The 19,354-nt window shown below is 57.3% G+C and overlaps 2 protein-coding genes across 8 annotated transcripts in view; one reads left to right on the top strand and one right to left on the bottom strand.

Annotated features, from left to right (window-relative positions):
- Positions 1–4,626, top strand: part of PSAP (prosaposin) — a 32,873-nt gene extending 28,247 nt beyond the window's left edge. For all 3 annotated transcript variants that reach the window (XM_047702763.1, XM_047702762.1, XM_047702761.1), the window contains 7 exons: positions 277–408; positions 1,900–1,995; positions 2,289–2,475; positions 2,559–2,716; positions 3,008–3,088; positions 3,307–3,414; positions 4,503–4,626. In XM_047702763.1, coding sequence (XP_047558719.1) covers positions 277–408; positions 1,900–1,995; positions 2,289–2,475; positions 2,559–2,716; positions 3,008–3,088; positions 3,307–3,414; positions 4,503–4,538 — 798 coding nt within the window. In that variant the 3' untranslated portion in view covers positions 4,539–4,626. The remainder of the gene's footprint in view (positions 1–276; positions 409–1,899; positions 1,996–2,288; positions 2,476–2,558; positions 2,717–3,007; positions 3,089–3,306; positions 3,415–4,502) is intronic.
- Positions 4,627–5,910: 1,284 nt separating this feature from the next.
- CDH23 (cadherin related 23) overlaps positions 5,911–19,354 on the bottom strand; it is a 400,055-nt gene continuing 386,611 nt past the window's right edge. For 2 of the 5 annotated variants that reach the window (XM_047702753.1, XM_047702754.1), the window contains 17 exons: positions 18,428–18,547; positions 16,599–16,776; positions 16,235–16,446; positions 14,105–14,296; positions 13,839–13,952; positions 13,148–13,277; positions 12,793–13,044; positions 12,553–12,714; positions 10,818–11,074; positions 10,431–10,528; positions 9,953–10,073; positions 9,796–9,875; positions 9,648–9,688; positions 9,426–9,528; positions 8,836–8,965; positions 8,520–8,642; positions 5,911–6,932 (listed from right to left, as the gene is read on the bottom strand). In XM_047702753.1, coding sequence (XP_047558709.1) covers positions 6,606–6,932; positions 8,520–8,642; positions 8,836–8,965; positions 9,426–9,528; positions 9,648–9,688; positions 9,796–9,875; positions 9,953–10,073; positions 10,431–10,528; positions 10,818–11,074; positions 12,553–12,714; positions 12,793–13,044; positions 13,148–13,277; positions 13,839–13,952; positions 14,105–14,296; positions 16,235–16,446; positions 16,599–16,776; positions 18,428–18,547 — 2,640 coding nt within the window. In that variant the 3' untranslated portion in view covers positions 5,911–6,605. Of the gene's footprint in view, positions 6,933–7,992; positions 8,098–8,519; positions 8,643–8,835; positions 8,966–9,425; positions 9,529–9,647; positions 9,689–9,795; positions 9,876–9,952; positions 10,074–10,430; positions 10,529–10,817; positions 11,075–12,552; positions 12,715–12,792; positions 13,045–13,147; positions 13,278–13,838; positions 13,953–14,104; positions 14,297–16,234; positions 16,447–16,598; positions 16,777–18,427; positions 18,548–19,354 lie in introns of all 5 variants that reach the window. The other 3 variants (XM_047702760.1, XM_047702755.1, XM_047702756.1) reach the window with 3 other exon arrangements.

Here is a 19,354-nt window from a genome sequence, read left to right as displayed (position 1 = left end):
GTAGTCTAACTTCACAGGGCTGTTCCCTGGCTGGAGCAGGGACAGTGGTCTTGTCTGCTTTCCCTTCAGAGCTTTGCGTGGCCTCCTCCCCGTGTGAAACGGACACGTCTGCGTTTACAGGAGTCCCTCTAGATTTAACATGGAGTCTGTTCTGGCAGTCAGGCTTGACGTGTGACCAGGGTGCTCCCTCAGCACCCTGTCCTTTGTGTGTAGAGAGTGGGACTGAGGGATGTGGGTGCGGGCCTACATTTGACTGACTGTTCTGTGCCTTCTCAGCAACCCAAAGACATCTGTGGCCTGGTTGGGTTCTGCGACCAAGTGAAGGAGATGCCCATGGAGACTCTGATCCCTGCCAAAGTGGTCTCAGAGAACGTCATCCCTGCATTGGAACTGGTGGAGCCCATTAAGGTACTGGGTGTCCTCATGTTGTCCTGGCCGGGCCCGTGTCATGCGCAGGCCACTCCACATTGTACCGCGTTCTGTGAGGCACACACTTTTTTGGTTCCTTGCCTGACTCCTATAGGTATTGAAGTTTGAGACCATTCATTAGTCTCTGGGGTCCCTGCACATGTGCAGCCTCCTGCTCCTAGCCCTGAGTACATTTATTTCCTTGGTTAGGAGCCCGAGTGCCCCACGGGAACAGCCTCCATCCGTAGCGTGTCCACAGCCTCCTCTGACACGTTGCCCCCCCCCCCCCCCCCCCCGCTACCGCTGCCTTACCCATGGTCACTGCAGCACAAGCCTCATGTTCCCAGAACACCTGGGGCTCACGCAGAAGCCTCTTGGTGTGCTGCTTGTGTGCACGGGGTGGGTGTGTGGTTTCCCTAGCACCCGTTGCTAGAGAACACCATGTTCCCCACTTTACACTCCGCACTTGCTACGGCCCTGGCAGTGTGTTAGAGATTGAGTCCTGAAACTGTTCACCTGCAGGAGTCAGCAGACTTGTCCTGGTGTTCGTGTGGCTCCCGCTTTAGTTCTGAGAAGGACCGGGCCTCATGACATTTTACCACATGGCCCAGGCACATGCACACGATTCTAGTTCCAGAACTTCCATGTCACTTGACCTTTAGCGGTTTCGTCTCCCTCTCCTGTCCTTCCTCAGCATGTGCAGTGTCTGGACCACATGGTTAAGAAGTCGGATGGAGTTGGGGAGGCACTTCTGCCTGCTCAGTTTTGCTGACTGAATTAATAGCCAGAGGAGATGAAGGAGAGTTAGAGCTTATCTTCTAGCTGCATGTGACTACTTACGTTTAAGTAAAATAACACAAAACTTGAAACGATTTAGTTTGATGTTACCCTGGCCACATTCCGAGTACTTCATAAACAGGTGTGGCCCGCGCTGCTCTGCTGGACGGCAGAGCTGGAGAATGTTGCTGCTCTCTCAGAGGGTTGTTTCGCAGTGTTACTTTATGCAGGGCTGGCTCTAGGAAGGCAGTCTCAGGTATGAGTGAGACTTGAAACTCCAGAGCAGACCTGAAATGTGTTTAGAGCTGTGTCTCGTAAACAGCGGACAGGTAGTGAGTCCTCACTCTGTCCTGCGCCCCCACCCACATTCCCAGAATGACTCTGGAAGGCTGAAATAAATGATTGTGACCAGGTAAGATAGATCATGTGGACTGTTCTTAGGGGTCAGGGGATGGTTTCTTTGCTTCTGTCTCCTGAAGTACGAATTCCTGGTTTTTCTGTGGGGCTGGGGGATGCGTGGCAGGAGATAGTGGTGGAAGAGCAGTGGGCAGAGGGATGGGTCAGGGACAGGAACTTGGACACTGGGAGGAAGCCAACCTTTGTGTGACATTCTCCTGTCTTTGGCCACAGGGTGTCTCTTCCCCTTTAGAGCAGCAGGACTCAGGGGTGAGGTGAGGGTCTCGGCATTAATGTGCTCTCCTGCCCTTCCCACAGAAGGACATGGTCCAGGCGAAGACCAGTGTTACTTGTGAGATATGTGAGTACGTGGTGAAGGAGGTGGCCAAGCTCATTGACAACAACAGGACTGAGGTATGTGCATTTCTAGAATGCTCGAGTGTTCCCGTTCCCTAGTGGCAGAACCAGCAGAAGAGGTGGGCTTGGCCCTTGCCAGCATTGGACAGCAGCCCTTGGAATCTGCTTACCCGCTGCCCACCGGTGGGTCCCTCTGGGCTGGGGTGGGGCTGCTTTGTAGGTCTCATCTTTCTGGGGAGGAAATAGCACCTTGCTGTTGGCTGGTTTCTTGGATGTTAGTATTTTGAGAATCTTTTCTGGCCCCATCAACCTCTCCTCTTCTAATAGGATCCTCTTGTTTTGTGTTTCAGAAAGAAATAGTTCAGGCTTTGGATAAAGTGTGCTCAAAGTTGCCTCAGTCCTTATCTGAACAGTGCCAGGAGGTGGTGGACACGTACGGCGCCTCCATCCTGTCGATCCTCCTGCAGGAGGCGAGCCCTGAGATGGTGTGCGCCCTGCTCCACCTGTGCCCCACCCAGGGGCTGCCCGTGCTGCCTGGTGAGCGGGGTGAGGGGGTGGCCGGCCGGCCCCTGGGGCTAGGGAGGACCCTGCCGGCACTGAGCCTGTGCCCCTGTGTGTAGTCCGTGTCATTCAGCCGAAGGACGGGGGCTTCTGTGAGGTGTGCAAGAAGCTCGTGAGCTATTTGGACCACAGCCTGGAGAAAAACAGCACGAAGCAGGAGATCCTGGCTGCTCTCGAGAAAGGCTGCAGCTTCCTTCCTGACCCCTACCAGAAGCAGGTATGCCCCAGGCTGCTTGGGGCCGGAAGGTCAGAACCCGCGGGTGGGGTGCAGAGGCTGGGGTGGCTCACTGATTGTGCCCCCGATTGAGGTTTTTCAGGGAAAACTAGCCATTTCTTAGAGGTATCTGTTGGCTCAAGGGGAGCCGTGGAGGGGCAGTAGCAGTAGCAGAAGCAGGTGCGGGGAAGCTGAACGTGGCCGTGTGGGCTATCTGGGAAGGGGGTGCCGGGCTGGCAGAGCATGCCTAGCGCCCCACCTCGACTTGGACGCGTCTCCCTCTTTACCGAACAGTGTGATCAGTTTGTGACTGAGTACGAGCCCGTGCTGATAGAAGTGCTGGTGGAGGTGATGGACCCTTCCTTCGTATGCTTGGTAAGCTCCTGGGCGGCGTGGGGCCCAGCTGGTTCTGCACGGATTAGGGGTCCTCAGAGGTTCTGGAGACTCTCGGGGGATGGACTGTGGGAGGACACTGACTTTTTGGAAGTGCACGTCTGAGCTCTAGTATCTGTTGCTTCTAGAAGCTGATAATCTTTAGTTTTGAAAAGGATCATTGGAGTAGATCTAATTCTTCCCCCTTTTTCACCACACAGAAAATTGGAGCCTGCCCCACGGCCCGTAAGCCTCTTTTGGGAACCGAGAAGTGTGTGTGGGGCCCCAGCTACTGGTGCCAGAACATGGAGGCGGCGACCCAGTGCAACGTGAGTAGCTTGGCGCCTGCTGCACAGGCTTTGCAGGCAGGCTGCCTCCCGGGGTGGGTAACCCCGGTGCGGGGGCGGGGGGGGTTCCGCCGTCGGCACTCTGCCCGGCCTGTGTGCCCAGAGGAGCAAGCAGGCTTGTTCGTGGCCACGCATCAAGGCTGGGGGACTGACAGCCTTCTTGCCTTGGAGAAATGAAGGGTTGGGGGTATTCTGCAGTGTTTTTTGCTTCTGCTTCCTTGTTTTTTTTGCCTTTAGTTCCCTTGTGACGGGGTTGGGATCAGATTTGCACAAGGCCACCCTAGAGATTGCACAAGTCCTCTTCTCCCTTGGGTCAGTCTTGGCTGGAGCCTGGCCTGAGTCTTCACCCAAGGCTGAGCCGCTGTTCTTGAGTGGCCTTGAGACTGGGTGCCTGCCCAGCAGTTCCCAGGCCACTGGCGCTGTCCTGCCCAGGCCACCAGTGGTGGTGCCCCACACTGCTTGCTGGGGTGGGGACGTGTGGACCAGTCGGTTACTTAATGTTCTTTTGCGCAACTTTTTCTTCCTGGAGTGGTTTCCTCATGACCAGGTCCTCAGGACTACTGGCCCAATTGTGTCACTTCGGGCCCCTGCAGGGAAGGGGTGGTGATGGCCACCCGGGTCCAGCTCCTTGCCCCGTTGGCCCCAGCGCATGGCACAGTTGGGAGGAGCCACTTCCTGCTGCCGTCCTGGGTCAAGGGGCCTGTAGGCCATTGTTCATGAGGCCTCAGCTGGTGTGCGTGCTCTTGGGTGAGGGGTTCTGCCTCGGGGGGCCTCCGTGCCGCCTGCTGAGCGCTGGGACTCTGCCTATAACCAGATCGAGGGGTCCCGGGCCCTCCCTGCATGGGTGGCTCACCTGTGAAACGCTCAGGCACTTTGCAGCTGCTGTTTTGGACTCTTGCCTCAGGGGTCCCTGATGGTCAGGGGGCCACATGCTCCCCAGTTTTAAGTGGGGTGCTGTCCAGCTGACTAAGGAGAACAGATTCCATTTTTGGGTGCTGTCTGCTGCACAAACAGGCCAGGAGTAGGGTTTGTCATGTGAAGACTAAATCCAGCTTCCTCTCTCCTGTCAGGCCGTGGAGCATTGCAAACGTCACGTGTGGAACTAGAAGGGGCGTTCCATCTTGGAGAAACTGCAGCATCTTTTTCTACTTGTGTGTCTGGGGCAGTGAACACACCGATCTGTTGATTGTGTTACAAAAATAGGTCCCCTTTTCCTCCTTCCCTTTCCTGTCCCCCGTGGCATTGCTGTCCGTGCAGGAGGCGCCTGGCCTGCAGCTGCCCTTGCTGCTCCACTGTCCCTTTCCTTTGCCTAGACAGCTGAGGACGGACTGTGCACTGGAGGGCTTTCAGCCTGCCCTTGCGTGGTGGCTTCCTGGAGGTGGCGGTGGGGGGCTCTGGGGGCGGGTGCCAGCCAGAGCTGCTTGCCAGAAGGCTCTTGGTCCTCTTGGCCTGGGTCTTGTTCTGAGCCCTCCACCTACCCCTGAGCAGGGACCTCCCCTCTTCCTGGGCCGCTCTACAGAGAAGCAAAACAAAGGCAGTTTTATATGAAAGATTAGAGGCTCAGAATAATGAGGCTTTTAAAAACCCTGTGGTTATCACTGTAGGGAAGATGCAGGAAGCAGCTGCTCGGGGGACCTGGGTGGATCTCGGGTTCGCCGTCCCCAGGTCACCCTCCAATTCAGCTTTGGGGTGTCTTTACTGGTGATGCCTTGTTCGGGGTTCTGTGGGTGTGGGAGGGAGGGGGAGCACCTGCCTGAATGTCATCTGCTAGCTCTGCGTGTAGGTCCTGGGGGCCTGGCTTTTGTGTGTGTGGACAGTGGCGGCCGCCTCTTGCTTGCTCTTGTGTCCGCCCAGCTGCTGAAGTCTTGCTTCGAGCGTCTCTAGCGCTGCCCTTGGCTCTGGGCCCCTCACCTCTAACCCCCAACCCCCCCCCCCCCCTTTTCATAGATGTTCTTGTTGACCTTGAGATAAATGTGGACGAGCGCTCCTAAGCCTCTGGCTGTCAGGTGGAGGGTCCTGTCCGGGCCTTGGCTGCTGCCACACCTCTCCCGTGTAGCCGCCTCTTCTGTTCCCCTTCTAGCTGCCAGGAGACAGCGAGACGTGCAGTTGCTATTAAATGGACGTAATGACTGTTTTGGTTTGTTTTGCACTAAAGTTTCTGTGATTTAACAATAAATAAAGTCTGTTAACCAGACCTGGGCCTGAGTGCTTCCGTAACACTTAGCCAGCGTTTGGGTTCTGAGCGCTCCAGGGCCACGGGCGTGTGGGTGTCCAGCGGCGCTCTGGCCCTTCTTGGCCACAGAAAGCAAGCAGAGTGGGCAGAGAATCCCACCAGGCTCCTCTCTGATGGGCCAGGCGCCCCCCCCAGGCCAACCCCGAGGGTAGTTTACCACAGCCACAATTGTCCAACCTTGTGAGTTGCCTTTCTTATTTAAAATGCAGACCATTCCAGAAACGTTCAGTGAGTACCAAACAAAATCAAGGGGAAAATGTTGAGGGAATAACTTAATTTAAAAAAGGAATACACACAAACACTCTACATTCAGAACCGAAGGGAATACCAGTCCTTTCTCTTTATGAGATGGGCGCATTTGGGAAGCCTGTGGAATGTAGAGAACGCAGTTCATGGATGTTGGTCATGTCCATGTGGGGAGGCAGGAAATCACTCACGGCTCCTGGCTGGATGTCCAGCCAGAGATGTGCTAGAAATGCACTGGGACGTGGACTGAAATCAGGAAGTCAAGGCCAGGTGGGGTACGCCAGTTCTGGGTCTCCCTCCCCTGGTGCTGGAAGTGGGGGAGGGGTTTGGGGTGGGGACAGTGGATAGGGATGTGGGGAGGGGAGAGAGGGCTGCTTGGCCTCTTAGAGTTCAGCTTGGGCTGAGTTTGTTCTCAGACTCCTGGGCCCCCAGTGACCCTCCTTACCTTGTCCTTAGACGCTTATCATTTTTTGTTTGGTTTTCTTAAAAAAATAACAAATTTTATGAAGGTAGAGGTCAGGTGCTGAATGGGCGTCTGGCAAAAGTGGAATGTGAGCCGCTAGAGCGGGCTCCCCCAGGCCCTCGTGAGGTGGTGCAGCCCCCGCAGGCCTGGGGAGGGGTCTGCACTGTGGTCCTGCCCCGCCCTGCCCTGGGAGGGATGGGAGACACCAGTGAGACCCCCCCTGCTGTCTGGTCATAGCTCTGTGATCTCCAGGGGGCTCTCGAGGATCACATCCCGAAGCTTGTGCAGGGGCGTGGATTTGGCCGACTCTGTGCGGGCGTTGTGCTCAAAGGCGCTAGCCTCTGTGGCTGTCAGGGTCTCCAGCGAGCGACCCAGGCCCTTCTGGTCGTCCTCGGGCAGGCTGTTGAGGTCCGTGGCCAGCAGTGTGCCGGTGCTGCCGTGCACCATGTGGATGCCGTCGGGCCTCTTGAGCTCTGTCGGCAGCTTGTGGCGGAAGCGCAGACTCCCCTGGCCGGGGCTGCGTTCCCCTGGCTCTTCCTCCAGCTCTGTCTGGATCAGCTGCAAGAGGCCAGGATCCCCCAATGGCTCTGGGACTCAAGCCACTCCCCGCTCAAGGCCGTGCTCAAGGGCTGAGCAGGTGAATGGCCCCAGAGTCCTGAACCTGCTCTGTCCCTGTTTCCTCCCTACTGTACACAGGTAGCTGCAAGGAACTCAGGGTTCACACATCAGTAGGTCTGTCAGCTGATGACAGTGTTTCTCAAACGGGTACACCATGGACACTTAGGGTGCTATAGCCGAGTTATTAGCATGTGGGTTTCCCATGAGAATCATGAATTTTGTTTCATGATCTATAAAGATCCTACGATGCAGTTTTTGTATCTGGATGTTACCCATGTGTCCTCCAACAGGATCCACTCTGGCCAGGTAAGGAGTGTCAATAGGGGAAGTTGGAAAGGGGGATAGGATTCAGTGGAAACTTGACATGGGGCACTTTTGACCCATGTGGATCTGTTTGCTCTGGCCTATTCCATTTGGGAACTGTTGGCCCAGTGGGAAATCTGGGTTTTTAAATAAAGTCTGGGGGCGCCTGGGTGGCTCAGTGGGTTAAGCCTCTGCCTTCGGCTCAGGTCATGATCTCGGGGTCCTGGGATCGAGCCCCGCATCGGGCTCTCTGCTCAGCGGGGAGCCTGCTTCCCCCCTCCCTCTGCCTGCCTCTCTGCCTACTCGTGATCTCCGTCTGTCGAATAAATTAAAAATCTTAAATAAATAAATAAAGTCTGGATTTTTAAAGTGTTGACATTACTGCAGGCAGGCAACACTATATAGATCCATCTGACTGTGAGCAGTTTCCTGAGGGCATTACTCTTTGAGGGCATCTTCTGGGGCTCCGTAAGTCCAAGAAACACTCCCCAGCCCCCCCCTCCCCCCCCGGGAAAGCCCACTGAGAAACCCGGAAAGTCGACTTCCTGGACCCCACCCATTGCTGTCTTGCTCTGGCTGCTGAGCTCTACAGAGACTCTGAGAAGGATGAGCGTGGCTCGGGGAAGAGAGGGAGGGAGGGAAGAAGAGCACCCCCAGCGCTGGGGCACAGCACACAGTTGCGGGCCGGCCCGGCTACCTCAGAGATGGAGGAGCGGCAGGGGGAGGCTTTTTGCGTCATCCGCTGTGCAAAGAGCTCTTTGAGCCGCAGGTAATCCTCCAGGACCACCTTGAGCAGCGAGCCCTGGGGGAGGGAGAGGGTTAACCCCCCACCAAGGCCTCCCCAGCCCCCCACCTGCCACAGCCCTCACCCCCGTAACTGATGAGGGTGATGGAAGGTGCTAGTAGTCGGGCGCACAGGCAGCTGATCTAAGGGTAGGGGATTGGGAGCAGAGCCTGGTGAGAGCGACCAGCTGGAACCTGTGTGGGCTGCTGCAGGCTGGAGCAGTTCCCCATCAGCCCCATGCCTGGGCCCCCCTTTCTGTGTTCTGTGCTGTCATTCTCGCTCAGTAGAGGGCAGATCTACCTGAGCCTAGAGGTGGAAAAAGTTGTTTCCCAGGATCCTCCCCCATCCCTCTATCCTCTGGAGCTGGTCCCAGCGCCGCCAGAGGTCTGGGTGCGGGGCTGTGTGGGGGTGTGGTGCAAGAGCCTGCACGGAGGACTCACCTTGATGGGCCCCTCCCGGATGATCTGGCCCAGCTTGGCGATGTTGTCATACTCTTGGATGGCTGCGCGCAGGTACCGGTCGTCATCAGGCTTGACTGCTGCGGGTTCACGCCCAAACGTTCCCTGGGGGAGAACACGAGCTGGAGCACAGCTGGGCCGTGTACACACACAGGGCAATGGATATGGCCCCCCGTGCCCCCCGGAACCCAGCTCCTTGGCAAGCAGTGGCAAAGACCTGCTTTACCTCCATCCCATCCCTCACAGTCGTGCCCCTGCCCCCCGCCACCGCCCTGCCCCAGCTCCGGCCCCGGCTCACGTGGGTGCGGGTAGGGCTGTTCCACAGGTCTGCAATCTCACTCAGGTTCTCTGGCAGGTCGTCCTCACGCTCAGCCTGGGCAGCCAGCTCCAGGTTCCGGCAGAAAGGATCCAGCCACACGGGGTTGGCTCTGCACATGGGAGGGGGCGTGTGGAGTGAGGAGGGACAGCCCGAGTGAACAGATGCCCTCGGAGCTTCACCGCTAACCCTACCCTTTTCCCTGGCCAGTCCAGGACTAGTGGGTCAGGGCCATGAGAAGCAGGCCCCTTGCCTGTGGTCCTCGGGGGTGTACCCTCCCACACTAGGATCCTACAAGAACCAGGACGATGTGTCAGTCTGGAGCAGCTTCGGTCCAGAGGCCTCATTCCGCACTTGGTATCCACTCCGCACCTGTTCCCTGGCACTGGGAGCCCAGTTAGGGTGTAGATCCTAGCTCAGCAAGGGTGACTGGCCCACTAGGGGGCACCCCCACCCCAAGTTTTAGCTAGTCTTGTCCCTTGGAGCTTAAGGGGTGTAGAGCACTTACTCCACCAGGGTCCTGGGTGGGCCTCCCCAAAGTACACCCTGAGGGCTCAGGGACCCCCACTTACCCATCAAAGGAATACTTGTTGGTGTTAGGCATGTCCATGATGTCAATGAAACCGCGGTTCCCTGTAGGGAGAATTGCTGGGGCATGGAGGGAAGGGGTGCACCCTGCTGGGCTGGGGGAGCCCAGCCAACCTTGTGAGGCCTAGGCAGGCACTCTAGGCCCCTCAGGGCCCCTCCTACCCTCTTAGCTGCCCCCCACACCCCCAGTCACAGCCCTTGCTCACCTGCTGATCCAGCCACAATGGCTTTGAGCTTCCTCTTGTGTCTGGAGGGAAGCAGACAGAAGAGGGGCTAGTGAAGGAGGCTGGACAGGGCTGGCATCTCCCTGGCGGCCTCTGTGACTGTCCCAGGAGCAGGGAGGGGGGTACTCACACGGTCCTGTAGTACCAGTTCATGAGGATGAAGAGCATGGCCGCCAGGAAGAGGAGAATGGCCAAGACGATGATCGCCATCTGGGGGAACGGGGCCAGGCATGAGTGGGTGAGCTCGTCGAGGGCAGAGGGGCGGCGGGGCCGGGTGCCAGCACTACCTGCAGGGCAGACATGTCGTCGGGCAGGCGGACGGAGATGGCGGGCTGCACGTCCAGGACGTTGTAGTTCCGGAAGAGATTCCGCAGCTGCTCCTTGTTCTCGTCAATCATTTGGATCACCCTGTGTGAGGGGCGGGTGCCTCAGCTTCCCTCAGCCAGTCCTTCAGAGCCGGGGCCACACAGAAAGGTCTGCGCTCTTGCCTCCCGACTCCCCGCCCCCACCACTCCTTGCAAGATAAAACCGCAGCAGCTGGCAGAGCTCTGTGCCTTACAGAGTTCACGCCTCACCCAGGATCCTGTTTGCGCCTCACAGGCCGTGTCCTCCTTCCATTTTACAGATGGGGAGAGTCAGGCTCCGAGGGGTGGAGGATACCCCCACACTGTTCTCTGCCAGCCCTGCCCACCTCTTGGGGGGAGTCCCCTCCCCAGCTCCAGGGCAGGGAGGTGGGCCGACTCTCTGAGCCCAGACCCCACCCACCGGTCCACGTCCAGGATGCGGTTGGTATCATGGTTCACCACGTGGATGAGCAGCTCTGTCTGTGCGAAGTTCACCCGACCCTTCTTGTCCACGTGGAACTAGGCGAGAAGGGGCATCGTGGGCTGTGGCAGGGGAGGGGAGGGGATGGGGAGCCCCTCCTGGCCTGCCCTGCCAATACACCCATTGCGGCCGAGTGCTCACCGAGGACCACACGTGGTGCCGGTCACTTCACTGCATGGGGCTGGGTGCTATTAGCCCTATTTTACAGGTGAGGATACTGAGGGCCAGAGACTCCCTTTCAGACCCCTGGTCTCTCCGCGATGCCCTGTCCCTGTGGTCTCGTCCTCCTCCCCTCACCAGTAGACCCAGGGCGGCTCCATGGGTCACCTGCACGTCGTCCGTGTTGACGATGGCACCAGTGATGTTGGAGAGCAGGCGGATGAACTCCTCCTCAAAGCCACGCACGCGGTCGGGGATCTCATTAATGACGATCTTGACCCGCTGGTCATCTCTCAGGATGTAGATGCCGATGATGGCCGTGTCATTGTGGCCGGCCAGGTCCCGGGCCACGATGTCCACCACAAAGTAGCCGGGGCTGTAGGCCATGAAGAGGTCGAAGGTGCGCAGGATGCCGTCCACACTCCCTGCGGGAAGAGGCCACGGACAGGTGCAGCTCAGGGGCCACCCAGTCCCTGTGAGTCCCCTGTTGGGGGGGCGAGGGCCAGAGGCATCTGGACATGAGGGGAAGAAGTGTCTCAGGCCATAAGTGCCCACAGGGCCGGGGAGAGCACAGAGATGACCGAGGCCTGGGGACAGGTGAGTGTGAGTGTTCATCTGAGGGAGCAGTGGCAGTGGCCTGGGCATGGCTGATTGTTCTCCTCAGAGAAGGCTGCCAGTGCTGCCAGAACTGGCACTCCTAGGGATTTCTAAGTTTCTACTTCAACCCTGCAAGTTCACACACAGCTGTGGGCTGCACTGACCTAAGGATAAGTTTGGGACTCTGGGGGACCAGGGAACATGTCCGAGCCCCCCACTGTCTCTCCCACATACATGCACTTCTGAATTTCACAGCCATACGAGAGAGATGACCAGAGGTGGTGCAGCAGTCTTCTCTCAGGAGACCATAGACCTGGGTTCAAGATCTGCCACATTCTAGCTGTGTTACTTTCAGCAAGCTGTGTGTCCTCTCTGCCTTAATTTACTAAACTAAGAGCAGTACTAGATCAGAGGACAAAGGGATGGTGTCTGGTTGTGTGACTGGAGGAGTTGGCATGGGAATTAGGCTTCAGAGGATGGCTAGGGGGAGCATATCTGAAGGCAGAGGTGAAGGTCAAGGTGGTATTTCAGGAGGTGAAGACAAAGGGCAAAGGCCCATGGAGGGTGGTATAGAAGGAGCTGAAGGAGTGGTGAGGCGATCAGCTTGGGTGGGCACAGGGGCCTTCTAGGTGGTGGGGGGCTGTGGAAATCGGGAGGGGAACTGGAAGACGTGAACCTTGAAAGGCAGGCAGATGAAGGAGTCTAGACTGATTCCTGTAGGCAAGAGTGGGGAAGGGGTGAAGTCTAGAAGGAAAGTCATGGGACAACCATCAGGACACCTCTCGGACCTGATCCAAGAGGCTCAGCTCTCCACACAGGCAAATGCACAAGTCAGCACCATACATTCAGGTACATAGGTGCTCCCCAGGGCTTAGCACAATGCCTGACCCAAGGGAGGAAGAGCTGCACCAATGGGAAGACAGGTGGACGTATGGAGAGGAGGATGGCAAGGTGGATGGATGAGTGGGTAGATGGGTGGACAGATGGATAAGTGAGAGGAAGGATGGACAGATGCACGGGGGGGGGCAGACTGACACATGGGTGGGTGGATGGACGGATGGATAAGAAGATGTAGAGAAGGAAGGAAGGAGAAAGTGGGTGGAGAGATGGAGAACTGGATCAGAGACTGGGAAGGTAGATGGAGGAAAGGATTAACAAGGGGCTGGCTGTGACGGTTAGGTGCGAGGTGAACAGAAGGCACATGGCTGGCTGGCCAGCCACTCATACCCTGTGGTGCCCACACAGACCCCATCTCCTCCAGACTACAGTCCATGCAGTGACAGAGGTCTTGGGTGGAGGCTCCTACCCATGGTGAAGACCTGGCCCACGTCCTCAGAGTCGTTGGCAAGAGCCCGGAAGTAGTGGATGGCCAGGATGCTGTAGAAGACCAGGCTGTTGTTGCCAATGTCTGCATCCAGGGCCAGCACCTGGATCAACTCTGAGCCCACCTTGGCATCGGTGGCCACTCCTGTGGGACAGGGGCGGGCGGTATAAGTGGCAGGGCAGGGGCAGCCCTGCAGCCCAGACCCAGGCCCCTCCCTGGCACCTGCGGTGTACTCGGCCTTGGTGAAGCGCGGGGGCTGGTCGTTGATGTCTTCTAGCACGACGCGCACCTCCTGCAAGGTGAGGTCACTGACCAGGTCGAGGGCCGGGGAGGGGCCCCGTGGTGGTGTCCAGCTGCGGTTGCTCGAGGCCTTCACGATGAAGGAGAAGACGGCTTCCCGCTCCCGGTCCAGGTCCCGTAGCACCAGCAGGCGCCCGTCTGGCCGGAGATGGAAGTTCTTCTCTTCGTTGCCGGCTGGGGGCGGGGCCACAGCACAGGGTGAGGGGGTGGGGCTGGGGTGGGGCTTGGGCGCTTCTCCAGCTCCAGGGTCCATAGGGCAGAGCCCGACAAGCCCCACCTGCAATGAAGTAGTACACGATGGCATTGGGACCCTCGTCTGCGTCCACGGCGCCTGTCACGTTGCCCACGAGGGTGCCACGTGGGGAGTGCTCGGGCACAGTCAGCAACTGGTACTGGGGGCTGCCTTTCTGCAAGGGGAAGTGGGAGGTCACAGAAGGCCAAGGTCACTTGGGGTGAGCAGAACTTCTGGAACCTCAAGGAAGTATGGGCCGGGCCTGGCCTGTTCCGTGAGGCAGACCGACACCTGAGCTGATATTTGAACAATGGGGCACGCTCATATACGTGCTCATACACACACTCCCGAACTCACGTGGTCTCTGGGGAACCTCACACCCCACGTGCACACAAGAAAACCCCCCACCAAGTTGCACAGTCTGAGTCAGCAGGAGGGGCTCAGCCCCAGCTCTGTGAAGCAGACTGAATATCGGGTTTCCTGCATGCTTGCTCTTGGGTGTGCAATCAGGAGAGATCCTGCTGCACGAGTCTTGCCTGTTTGCTCTTCTCATTGCCAAGTAGTACCGTGAAGTAGCAGCTGCTCAATAAACACTTGTCCTGTGAGGTACGTGCACAGTTTCTGTGTGTGACCACACGTGCACATGTGCACGGGAGAGTGGGAGCCTGTGTGCCCACAGGCAGGGGAGCCCCTGTGTGGGTGGCGGGTGTGGGGTGGGGGTGGGGGGTCAGCTCACTGGAGGCCTCACAAAGAGAGGTTCGTTGTCATCGATGTCCTCCAGGGCCACCTGCAGCGGCTGCATGGTCTCGTACGGTACTGGCTGACCCAGGTCACTGGCTACCAGGATGAGCTGGGGGACAGAGGAACAGTCTGAGGGGGGTCACCCCCTCCCCCCCAGGGAGCCAGCTCACCACCCAGGTGGGCATTCTATTCTAGGTGGGGAGAGGGCAGCCGTGTGCGGGGAGGAGAGCCCTGCCCTCAGCCCCGCCCCTCGCCCCTTACGCTGTACAGGGCCTGTTTCTCCCTGTCCAGGCGCTGAGCTGTCTGGATGAGGCCGCTGATGGGGTCAATGGTGAAGTACTCCCAGTCCCGGCTGCCGGCTGTCTTCAGGAAGCTGTAGCGCACGGCCCCATTGAGGCCCTCGTCCTTGTCTGTGGCATAGACCTCATATACATTGGAGCGCAGCGGGATCTCCTGCGGTGGGGGGTGGGAGGGTTTTGCAGGGAGGCTCCTGGGGCAGCCGAGAGAATCCCAGCTCCCAGGCCCCGTGGGTGCTCTTGTTCTTTCTCCTCACTCAGCACAATGTCCTTGCCACTTTCCAGCAGGCTTAGGAAACGTCTGCCCACTTTGCTGGACTCTCCTGGAGTTTCAAGCACCTGCTAGAACATCCCTTCTCCCCACCCCGACTCCACTGCCCATCAGTGGTCCTGCCTGGTCTCCATCCACCATGCTTCACACATACTCAGGGTTATTGCCTTTTCAGGGGCTTCCCCCATCCCTTGGATCCCACCGGGGGGCAGAGGGAAATTCTAAAGGCAGAGACCACAGCTACCTCTCTGTGCCTGGGTCTGTCTTGCTCTGTTAACCCTAATCACAGGAGTGCTAGGAATCCCCAGACAATACCATCTACCTAATCGGGTACCTGAAAGTGAGGGACAGGCAGGTAGAATGACATGGTGTTTAGAGATAATAGCAGCGGTCTAGTCTGTTACGAATTCACCGTGTAACTTGGGACATGCACGCTACCTCTCTGGGCCCCAGGCTCCTAATTCCCTTGAGTCTAAGATCTTAAGAGATCTGATGGCTATAATATCCTGACCCATAATAAGGCTGCACAGGGCACAAGGAAAGAGCACATTTCTTGGATTTACTTGAAAAATTATCAGCTCGGCATGGTTCTCTGGATCTCACGGATTGGGTGGGACAATCAGAGTCTCCCAAGTGGCAGTTACACCTAATTAATGGCAATGCGATGACAGGGAGCATTACTTAACACCTGCTGGTTGTTCGGGAGACACGAATCTTTCCAAATACAGTGTCTTGAAGGGAAAAATGTAGCAAATGGGGCCTCTGTTGTGGCAAAGAACTAGATTATTATTAATTTATATCTTGCCTTCTTCCACAAAAGATTTGAGGTCACTTACAAAAGTCTGTAAGTGTATACATTATAACAAGAGAGAACAAGTTAAAAAAAAAAGGGTAAAGAATAAGAAAAGGTTGGCAGGAAAATGGAAAGTGAGGGGTGGGGGACAAGGTCTGTGCACTGAGTCCCCGCAGGGTCACTCAGCATGGGCGGGCGGGCTGCTCTGAGCTCCCCAGTGGGCAGCACAAAGATGACCACTCCCTCACTGCCATGGGCACTGGAAAAAGTAACTCACAGGTATGGGCACAGCATCGTTTCCCGGTGCTCGGCCCCGGGGATATGTCTCCTGTGGGACCTCAAAGAGGGGACAGAGTGACAAGGACCTGATGTTGATGTTCTGAGAGGCAGAGGCATGCTGAAGTTCAGGGAATGGAGAACAAGTGGGAGATCCCCTGAGTAGAACAGCACCGAGCAGATGGGGCCTGGGTGCTGAGAGGAAGGAGGGACGGGGCAGGGAATAAAAGAGTGACCCCTGTCTTCACGAGGCAACTTAGAACAAAGGATAAAAAAAGGATTGGGAAATTCTAGAACGTCAGTCACTTCCCCCTTGTTTCTTATTTGGATGCCCAACCCCAATTCCTAGGCCTGGTATCAGAAGGAACAGCAGCCAGACGGAAGGAACATGCGTGTTATTTTGAGACACAAATATGGGGGAAGTGGGTGTCCGGGGAGGCTGCCTTTTTTGGCAGACATCTAGGAGCAAGAGCGAGGGCATCTACTACTCTGAGTCCTGTTTTGAGGATGAGAAACCACTCCGAGAAGTCTCTTTCTCAAGGACACAGTAGCAATAGTCAGACTTGGGCCCAGGGCCTTGTGCTGGCATAGCTCACACTACTCCCCACTCTTCAGGACTGCTCTGTGTGACACTGAGCAAATGTCTCACTTGCTGGCCTCAGTTTCCCCACGTTCCCAGTGGGGGCCTTTCACTCTTCCAGGTGTGACTGTGGGAGGGAGATGGTGGTGGGCAGGGGGCCTGGGGACAGCAGTACCTCTCTGATGTGGAGGACGGTGCCGTTTGGCGGGCGCACAAAGATGGGGCGGTTGTCATTGACGTCGATGACCTCCACCAGGAGCATGGTGGTGCCCCAGAGCGGGGGCTCTCCCCCATCCGTGGCCACCACCGTCAGGTTGAACCTCTCGTAGGACTGCAGTGGCCGCTTTGTCGTCACCAGACCTGAGTCCATGTCCACATGGAAGGCCTCTGGCAGGCAGGACGAGAGAGCCGCTGGGTCCGGCTCTGGCTGAGACGTCCCTCCTTCCCCCTCCTCCTCCTCCTCCTGGCCTGGGGCTACGCACATGACCACCCGCTCCTCCCATGAGCAAGGCATCATGGGTGGGCAGTCGGCTACTTACCCACGCCAGGGCCCTCGAGTGAGTAGGCCAGCTCCCCATTGGGGCCCTCGTCCTGGTCAGTGGCCACCATGGTGATGACCGAGGTGCCTGCTGGCTCGTTCTCATACACGCTTGTGCTGAACTGGGGCTTGGAGAACTGTGGGCGGCAGTCATTGACGTCCAGCACCTGGATCATCACCTGTTGGCGGAGAGGGGATGTGGGGTCAAAGGTCAGGAGCATACAGAGGGGCTGCTTCAGGCGACCCAGTCACACGGGAGCAAGCCAGGGCAGACGGTGCCTGCTACTGGAATCCGACCTCAATTTGTACAACCCTCCCGACCCCAAGCTTCCTCCTGAGCTGTACACTGGGGACAGCAGTATCTCCTCTCTCAGGCCCACCCATGATGCACAGCGCCTGGCTTCAGTAACCGCTGTGCAGCTAGGCCTGTAGTGACCAGGTGTCGGTGTCCATGTCCTGAGGCAGGGAGCCCGCACCACCCCCTCCCACTTTGCTCCTTCTCACCGTGACCCCTACATCTGCGTCTTCTCTCTCGATCGTAATGCGGGATTGTGATTCCTCCACTCCCCAAAGTTCCCTCTTGTCCGACTTAGGAATCCGGCTTGGGACGGGCTCCCTTGGCTGACCCCACAGCCCAGGGCGGGGCCCCTGGACATCGCAGGCCGGAGGCCGTCTCTCCCCTGACTGCTGAGGCTCTGCCTGACCTGTGTCCCCCGAAAGCCCCTCACAGCAGTGATTTTAAGAACTCTGTCATGTGCACAAGCCACCTTCCAACTCCCTGTCACCCTGACACCACTGCCTGGGGCAGGAGGTGTCATATTTGCTGCTGCTGCCTCCTACCCCCTAAAGAGCGGACAGCCGAGGCTCGAGGCTTGGAGAGGTTACAGGCCACATGCATAGTGCTCCACTAGTGTGCTCGTCCTCTGACTCCCAGTGCCGTGCTCTTCCCAGCACAGCAGTGTGACAGGGACGGGATCCCGGTGTGTGAGTGCTCCTGCCCCCCCCCAACTGCTCACCAGCCCCCACCCCCCAGGACAGTTCTCCTTGGAGGCTTAGGCTATGGTGGGGAGAAATGGCAGAACTACGTACAGAAAGACCGGACTGGAGAAGGCAGGAACAGGGGAAGAAGGAAGGAGAAAGCAAGGCCTGGGACTTTGGGCAGAAGTGAGGAAAGAGCTTAGCAGATGGGCCTCAGGGCAACTGTGTTGAAGCTAGAGCTGGAATGGGAACGGGGCTGGATGCCCCATTAAAGTTCTTTAAGAGACATAAAGATAATTGTGTCACAGTAACATTTGGTTGCTGGGCTGTTTCTTTTGGGGGACACTGTGGGGGTGGGACATGTGGAGCCCCAGGCTTGGGTTACACTGGGGTGTGTTTAAACACTGTCTTCGCAGTGTTGGGCACAAGAAAGTTCTCTTGGAAAGTCCCCATCTCCCTAAGCAACCTCCTTTTTGGCTCACCCAACTAAGCTCCTGCTGTCGGCTGCTGCGAACACGTCTCCGAGGGCCTGGGAGGCCCTGCTCCCGCCCTGCAGCGTCCTTTATTTTTTTTTTTATTTTTTTTTTTTTAAAGATTTTATTTATTTATTTGACAGAGAGAAATCACAAGTAAGCAGAGAGGCAGGCAGAGAGAGAGGAGGAAGCAGGCTCCCTGCTGAGCAGAGAGCCCGATGTGGGGCTTGAACCCAGGACCTGGGATCATGACCTGAGCCGAAGGCAGCGGCTTAACCCACTGAGCCACCCAGGCGCCCCCTGCAGCGTCCTTTAAAGTAAAGGCTTTGCCTGCTGCCTCCACAATTCCAGTTCTTAAGAGTCCTTGGTCCAGCCTTACCTGCACCGAATTTTCTCGACGGTTGCTGGCTATATCTCCGGGGTTGTCTTTGGCCAAGGCCGTCAGAATATAGTGATCCTTCTTCTCCCGGTCCAGAGGAGACAGCACATAGATGTCACCCTAGGAAGGGGAGGGTGGAATCAGTTCCTTCACCAATCCGACTGGTAGTTACTGAGCACTCAGTCTACGCCAGACATTGTTCTAGGCTCTGGAGACGTGGCACTGAACAGAAGAGACAACAGCCCCCATCCCCACGGAGCTCGGGTTCTAGTGGCTCTGCGGGCCCCATTACTCCACTCCACCTGGAGATGGGATGGACGGGCCGCACTGGAGCTGGCTACCTGGCCCAGTATAGAGCAGTCCTCTGTAAATATTTGCTGTTCACAGTGCCTGGCCAGAAGCATGACTGATCATTTGCACAGAGCACAGAGGACAGAATCTGGCTGACCGGGCCGAGTGCAGTGGGGTGTGGGCTGCGAGAGTCAGTAGGAGGGAAAGTCCAGTTCTGGCCCCGTCCCTGGGGAAGGTCCTGCCTAACCAGCCACCCCCAGGCTGCAGTGGTCTCTCCCTGGGCTAAAACACCAGCTTTGAACCAAGTCACAGTCATTTAAATCATCACCCATCCTTTCTCTTGAGTTTCTGCTCTCCCACAGCATGGGGGAGGCACTCATGGGGGGCGTCTTCCCTCCCCACCACCCCCACCCAACACTGATACAGGGCCATGTATACAGTAGGAGCTCAAACGCTGTGCCCACTTTCTGCAGAGCTTCCTCTACCTCTCTTTTAATGGTTTCCAAAAGCAGTCTCCTGGACTCGAGTCAAGTGTTCTAGTCTGGTGGGGACACAGCTCAGAATTTTTTTTTATCCCACAAAGGCTAGTTTCAAAAGACTGTGGCCACAGGGACAGAAGGGCCACAGTCTGCCGGA

This window comes from Lutra lutra, chromosome 14 (genome assembly GCF_902655055.1).
Source record: "Lutra lutra chromosome 14, mLutLut1.2, whole genome shotgun sequence".
Taxonomy (NCBI): domain Eukaryota; kingdom Metazoa; phylum Chordata; class Mammalia; order Carnivora; family Mustelidae; genus Lutra; species Lutra lutra.
This window is presented reverse-complemented; position numbering and strand designations above follow the sequence as displayed.